The sequence below is a fragment of the Arachis ipaensis genome, chromosome B3 (assembly GCF_059453495.1).
Source record: "Arachis ipaensis isolate K30076 ecotype BB chromosome B3, ASM5945349v1, whole genome shotgun sequence".
Taxonomy (NCBI): domain Eukaryota; kingdom Viridiplantae; phylum Streptophyta; class Magnoliopsida; order Fabales; family Fabaceae; genus Arachis; species Arachis ipaensis.
The window spans coordinates 34,939,166-34,947,055 of record NC_142438.1 but is presented as its reverse complement, the minus strand read 5'-3'; the positions used below and the strand labels follow the sequence as shown (position 1 = coordinate 34,947,055).

At 29.2% G+C, this 7,890-nt stretch overlaps 1 protein-coding gene across 1 annotated transcript; it reads right to left on the bottom strand.

Annotated features, from left to right (window-relative positions):
- Positions 1-680: 680 nt before the first annotated feature.
- Positions 681-2,257, bottom strand: LOC107630177 (uncharacterized). The gene has a single exon (XM_016333242.3). It carries the CDS (start codon positions 2,145-2,147, stop codon positions 1,515-1,517), a length of 633 nt encoding a protein of 210 aa, XP_016188728.3. The 5' UTR covers positions 2,148-2,257; the 3' UTR covers positions 681-1,514.
- Positions 2,258-7,890: the final 5,633 nt, after the last annotated feature.

Genomic DNA, 7,890 nt, shown 5'->3' with positions numbered 1-7,890 from the left:
TTCATTTTAATTATCTAAAAAAAATTATATACAAAAATTTTATAATATTAAATTTGTGGACATGTATTACGTAGATCTAGTACGTATGTATTTATATTTAAGTTATAATATATGTATTTAATTATTTATAAATAAAATTATATATATATATATATACTAATTTTAGCGTACAAATGATATTCTGATTAAGTTATTATTAAGGGACACTAAAGCGAGAAAAGTATTAGGTATTTACAGTTGTCTGATTGACTCTTGAGGAGTGGTTCTCTTTAGTCAACATCGCACACCATCTTTCTACTATTTCCCCTCGAAATATTTGGTTTCTGTATTCATACATTCAATACAAGCTCCACCACCGATATTACAATCTTTATTATTACTTTTGAATTTTCATTACTAATATCGTTTTCGTGACAAGATGTCGGTAATAATATCGTTTGATGATCAATTATTATAGTGTATTTAATTCGATCGGCATATTATTTCATTACCCGTTATTAATGGCCGAACTTGACTCAACCTTACTGGTATATACCTGTTTTCAACCATTACTATAGTAGTATTGTACTTCTATGGCTGGTTGAGATTAATTAGAAGTTTTGCGAAATGAAGAATGAACCATATATAATAATTACTACCATAGTGGAACACTGTACCCGTTGTGCAGAAAGACATGAGTATGAATGAAAGAAAACGCACATAAAGGGAAGTCATTAATAAAGCAAAATTTTACAACTCACCAACCTTGGAAAGCTGGTCATTTATTTTCTTACAAACATACAACCACTACGAACATAACGCTCTTGCTTTTATATCTCCCACTTTATTTTGAAAAAGTCATAGTAGTAGGTGGCATCCTTTTCCTTTATTGGGAATGGAGAGTAAAATTCTTAACCACATCAGCAAGACAGGCACAAACACTATACATGTAGACCTGCTTCTTCTTTTTTTTCATTTATATTTTTCGATCTTTTGCCTTTATTTCATCAACCAACTTAACAATTAAACTCCAATGATATGTGATAATACAGGTATGAAAAGATAATAAACAGTCCAAAAACACCAAATCAGGGTGTAGTGAACCGAAACAAGATTATTATCAAAAGCATAGAATAAGAAATTAATTAAGCATCATCATGCAGAATTGCAGCACCTTCCCAAGAACCTGGCCTTGATCCATTATCCGATCCAGAGAGAAAAAGAAACTGCTAGAGATGGACCACCAAATTAATTAAATTAAACGTCAAAACAATACCAAAATTCATCACGCGATTGTAGTCATCAGCATCCGGTTGTGCCAGTAATGATGAGTATGATGCCACGTGCTAATGATCAATTTGACCAAGTAATTACTTTGACGATGATGATCGACATTTATAGCAGCTAAAAATAGGTGGAAGGAAGGTAGGTGCCGATGCTTGTGACTTATATACGCTGAGATTTACATGACAAATTATTAAAGGTAGAAAGAAGGTGAAGTAGTGGTGTTTTCATTGTTCATCTTACTATCTGTCTCAAGTAGAGTAGTAGTTATGGTAATTAGGAGACTCAAGAGCGAGTTTTTTCTGCATGTTGAGTTCCTTGTAAAACCTCCTGATGAATTCCTCGGCAGCCATGTCAACTTGGCCGTTATCACCTTCTTCGTCCTTGAGAGGGAAGGGTGAATCGGTAACCCTCAACTGTTTCCCAATAGGGCTCTTACCGAACCCTGACAATGTGACGAGAGGCGAAGCGTCAACCTTGTTTTGATCAGTGTTATTCAACATGTCAAGGACTTTCTGAACGGCGGTGAGGGTTGAAACGTCGTCGTATTTGGAGTGGTGTTTGGTGCGTTTGATGGTGGAGCGTAAACGGTTGACTTTGACGGCGGGGCTGTTGCTGCAGCTGAACTCGTAATCGGTGGTGAGGCGGGGAGAGATGAAGGAGAGGTGTGTGTCGTGTGAGCGGCACGTGAGGTGGTGGTGATGGTGGTTGAAGATGAGGGTGTTGAGCAAAGCCTTACCGGCGAGTTTGCCTCGTTTCAGAATGGAATGGAACTCCATGACCAGTTTGCTCTTCGCTATTCCCTTTCTCAACATGAAGAATAATACTCTTACTATGTTCCATACCTTGTTTGCCACCACCGCTTGGCTTCCCTCTATTTCCATTGCCTATTCTTTTTTTTTCATCTTTCTTTGTGTGTGTGTGTTAGAGAGAGAGAGAGAAAAAAGGGACTGGGTTAGGTTGGAATGTATGAGTGTTTTGGTCTACGATGGCATCAAAGGGCTTCCTAGCTATTTAAAGGGGTACCTGTACCATGCAATTGAATATAATATAATAATTAATAATTAATAATAAGGGGCTTAAACTCTGGTATAATTAATAAAACTTTATATGACTGACAAATGCAATTAAACATTAAGTAATGTTTTAGGATTAGCATTTATTATTTTTGTCTTACGGTAACGAATAATATTTAAAAATATTGACTAAAAATATAATATTAATTGGTTAGATTAAAGATATTAAATTATTTGTTAAAAATATTAATTAATATAAATTAAAATTATTGACTCTTAATTTTTTTAAAATATTTTTAGAGGTTCTTAAGTAAATATAGAAGTAAAATGATATTGGTATTTTTTTATATGTTTTTTGATATAAAAAATAAAAAGTAATACTAAAAAACTAATATTATAATAACAAATTTTAATTAATATTATAACCGAGTACTATAGACCTAATATAAAATCTACTAAAAATGAGGTATTGTTGAGTTAAATTTTAAATATTTTTTATTGAGTTTTGGATATTTTTATTTTTAAAAATATTAAATATTTTTTTATATTAAATGGTAGTCGTAAAATGTTAACTTCTAAAATTTTTCAAAAATAAATACTTTACTTTTTTACTAATCATTAACTTTTTAGCTATTTGATTAATCAATTGTCTAAGGCGTAACTATTCCCATGGATGTTGACCAAATTGTATCCAACTAACTAGCTACTAGCTGAGAATTACTATAAACAAAACCAAAACCAAAACCAAATTAATTGGAGTATAATGTTCATGGTGCATTACATGGAAATTGGGGTTGGAGTTTACTGGGACGTCTCTTTGATAGGAACTGATATATTCATGTACCAAAATATAAGCTCATGCCCCATTTTTCATGGCATCCTTCAATAATTGGATGGGCCGCTCCCTAGTAGTCTAGTGTAATTAGAATTTGCCGTGGAGACTAGCTTATTCAATAATATAATTAATGCATCTCAACCGCGTAATCTCATCTTTGCCCTTCATTTTCTTTTGATAACAATAATACATAAACATATCTATAATATCTACTTCCAGTCCACGTGGTAAACATCCTACGTCAACACGTTGAACATTAAAATTACACACATTTTTGTCCCGTTGGAATTAATTTAAATAATCTTATTATTTTTTGCTATATAAGTTATTTTTACGCGGAATAAATGTTATGATTTTATATCTTAGCTTCAAAAATTGACTTGGATTATAATTAAAAAGAGGTACACAAACATATACAGAGTATGAAAGGAGGTAACTAGTCGTTGCAAATTAAACTAAAAGGAGAAGAAGCTAAGCAATGGCCATGGATAACACATATAGATTTATACACATGATTAAAGATAACTCCCCAATTAAAACCAGGTTCATCGATCACCACTCGAAAGACATGATCCACAGTCACCTTCCGATCCCTTTCAATACAATCATAAGAGAAACATGGTGCCTATCTTCTACCGCATTCATTATTTCAATGTATAACGACTGCTACTGCTCTATATATACGACCAGCAGTCCCTCATCGGACTTTTTTTCTTTATATTTATATTTATTTTAATTAAAATGATAATAATGTAGACACTCAGGGTCATATATACCCTTGTTGAGAGGCAGCAAGAGGAATATCATTCTTGTGGAAACTAAACCAATACACAAGAATGGAGGGGGTGTGTGTACTTATGTAGACGAAGTCATTAATTAATTAAGAGTAATGCTATGTAGTTAATATTAAATATTATTATTTTTAGTCAATAATTAATCAATAATAATTTATATTATATTTATATTTATAAAAATTTTATATACAAAAAATATATAATTTGTTAAAATTTTAATATATAAATCAATATAATTTATAGTCATATTTTTTTAAAATTTATACATATAAATTAATAAAATTTATTTATTAAAAATAATTTAATATTTATATTAGTTAAGTAATAATAAAAAATATTAAAAATTATTAACTAGGTCCTAAGAATTTTTCATTAATTAATGAATCCTTTAAATATACTTGTGTGGCTAACTGATGAGTTGACATCCGTATCAGTCTTTTATATGACCATACCAAACCAATTGACACACCTCTACATATAATACTCCTAATCAATGGTTAGAATCTACTTAAATTTCTCGACTAAAATTGAAGTATTTCTCCTTGAGGTTTGATAAAATTGTTCTCCGCACCAAAATTTTGACATGACTATAGGCTATAGGAGTTTCTACTATTTTGGGGATATATATATATATATGTGTGTGTGTGTGTGTGTGTGTTTCTTGATAACTACTGATTAAATTAGAATCCTTTTTTTTCTCTCACAATCTCACTGTCAACATAAACCAAGTTGAAGTGGATAATTAATACTTTAATATTATTTGAAATGTTTTGGAAATTTCAGGAACTTGAATCTAATTCACTAATTAAAGTTAACTTATTATAATTGACTTTTGGAAGATAATTTTTTAAATATTATTGTAGTTGTATTTGATAGATTAAATTAAAAATAATTTTTAATAAATAAAAATAATAACAATTATTTTTAATAAAATAATTTTTAAAATATATAAAAATCATAATAAATATTAATATAAAGATAAATTTAGATATTTATTAATAGATAAAATAAAAAAAATTACTAGAGAGTCATTAGAATTTATTCTTTTTGACCATCAATCTAATTCAGTTAGTTTAATCATCTAATAACATATTTTAGTCTACAAACATTGATAATTAATTGATGATAAAAAATAATAAATTTTAATAATTTTTTAATATTTCTCATAAAATTATATTAAATTTTTTAATTTTAATAAATATAAATTAATTTTAAAAATATCTCCTTAAATATTTTTAAAAATATTTTTAATTTTTTAAGACTACAAGCACAACCATATAATTTTTTATTTATACTTTTTGAAAAGTATAAACACTTTTTAAAATAAAGTATACCAAAATTTGACATTTGTAAATCCTCCCGATCCTCCTTATGAGACTTAATTTGTCCTTCTTTTGAAATAATTAAACTCGATCAAATCCATCATGGTGGTAATGCTATATATAGTCGTAATCTTAAGGTTAATAATTGCAATTTTCTTTCCGTAAAGGATGGCAAATGAAATTCCTTAGCTGCCTTAACAAAGTCCCGAAATTAAATTCTTTTTCACAAGTTTTTTCTTTTCCCTTTTTTTCTTTGCACAGTGTTTAGGCCATGGTCATCCTTAGCTGCTTTTTGGGGTGCAAGTGAAGTTTAGCTTAGCTTGTGTGCACAGAAACGGAAAGTGAAAAATATATATAAAGTTTAACAAAGAATAAATTAAATTCCATATGACTTTACTTAGCCTCATCCTCTTCCTTCTAGAATGTGTTGAAATTATTTTATATACTAGAGTTTCCAAGAGATCTCGTTCTAATAATTTAATGTGAATAGGCTGAAAAAGCTAGCTAGCCAAAGTAAATTAAAGTTCAATTGGAAGCTCTCGGTCCACTTTTTCAGTTCTTTATATAGAATTTAATCCATTATTCAAATTAAGCACTTCAAAGTATATTGGATGTACTTTACTATTAATTTCCTGAAATCCTGGTGGATGCCTTAGCTTAGTTATGTTGCATTTGTTTTCTTAAGCACTCTATAGTCTATACATAGAAGCCCAATCAAGATATATATTAATACTTGTGATAGGCAACAAATTTGAGACAAATGATCATGTTAGAAAGAATTAATAATAGAATATAATATGCGAATGAAACACATCATAATAGAGAAATAATAATTAGTTAGTCTTTTTAGTCAAATTATCTTAATATTTTGTGACAAAATTTATTTAAAGTTCGAGATTACTTAAAATTTAAGTTTATTTAAGGATCAAAACTGTTTGAATATAAATTTGTTTGAAATCTAAGATTATACTAATTAGTTAAGAATTTTTTTTATAAATAAAATTTATTTTACTAATTTAGGAGATTTTCTATTCATTTACACACTTATTTAAAAAATTTAGTCACACTGACATATAAAAATATGAGTCATAAATCAATATAAGAATCGGAAGATTCTATTTTTTTTTAAGTCATTTCAATTTTATCTTTTTTTTTCTGTAATTTAAATTCGATTATTTTCGCTCAAACACTTGTCAATTTATTATACATTATAATCTATATTTTGTAATTTTGCAATTCTTTATTTTTTATCCATGATCTTTTTTATTTTTTGCTTTCTTTGATGATTATGTTTTATACTTCTATTCGATACAATCTGTAAATTTTAAGAGCAACACCACAAAAAAGAGTTATATCTACTCCTCGAATTGAAATCATTGATATAAGCTTGGTTGATACCTCCTATCAAAGTCAAAAAACCAAAATCTAAGTAAAACAAATTGGCACGTCTAGTGAAACCTTGAGTAAGATTGGATGCCTAAAATGGTTATTGTGTAGGTATTTGTAAAGTGGTAAAGTTATACTCTATAGTGGTTCATACACATCTATTTCTAAGTAATCTCAATCGTCCTCTTTAACAAAAGGGTCAGACCACGACTTTGAAGAGATAATACTATCTCTAAAGCCAAAAGTCAATGAACTGATACAAGTGCCTGGGACTTCTATTAGAAGCCTGATTAGACATATAAACAACACAAATGTGGCTTTAGTGGCTTCTCCTGATATTAATTCTAACTACTTAGCCTATGCATAGGTTACCTCAATATTTAATGGCCGATCCTCCCTATTTAGGTTTGATGATATCGGGATCCATGATATCACAACTATCTCAACAAGGTATTTTGTCAACACCGATACAATCATATATAGGGGAGTATCAACTCAGATTGATTTGTCGACTTAGCAATTGACACAAATGGAGGTATCTTGTTTAACTCCAGTTGTGCCTTCAACACCTAAGATAATGCATAAGGGACTAGTATTCTTAAAAAGGTCGAGAAAAATACCAATGTTGAGGACAACTCTTCCTAACATTATAGATTTTTTTAGCATTTTTTAGATAATAAATAACAAAAAAGTCATCACGATTTAGTCAATATGTTGACTCAATAAATGAAAACTGTCTTAAACCCTTTGATACAAAATAATATTCTAAGTTTGAACAATTAGCAGTGACACAAATGAATGAATTGACTAGGACAATATACGATAATTATAAGATGCCAAATTTACTGGGAGGTCACTAACCTTACTTGGAAGGTCATTAGTCATCTGTAATAGTTAACAAGGGGTAAAACCTTGATGATGTATTGAATAGTGTTCGACAAAATCAATTTGACCAATATAACATTGCCCAAATTGATAAGCAGAATATTATACAAGCTATATATCAAACATATGTTAAATAAGACAGGTTTTAACATAAAGTTAATTCACCAATTATATTCTATATCTCATTTTTCTAACCGAGCAATTGGCAGACAAAGGCTGATAGATTGAAATACTTCAAAAAGAAAATGAGCAAGAAGATGAGAATTTTTTTGAAGAAGAAATGATAGCTTTTGTTAGTTGTGATATATTCCGACTTGAAGGTAAAAAATGATGTATTAAGACAGTAGATTTGAAGGTTGGCACAAAACCTTTCGAGTTAACCTTAAACT

Excerpts from the sequence above, each read along its gene's own strand:
- LOC107630177 (XM_016333242.3), bottom strand. The coding sequence starts at position 2,147 with ATGGAAATAGAGGGAAGCCAAGCGGTGGTGGCAAACAAGGTATGGAAC.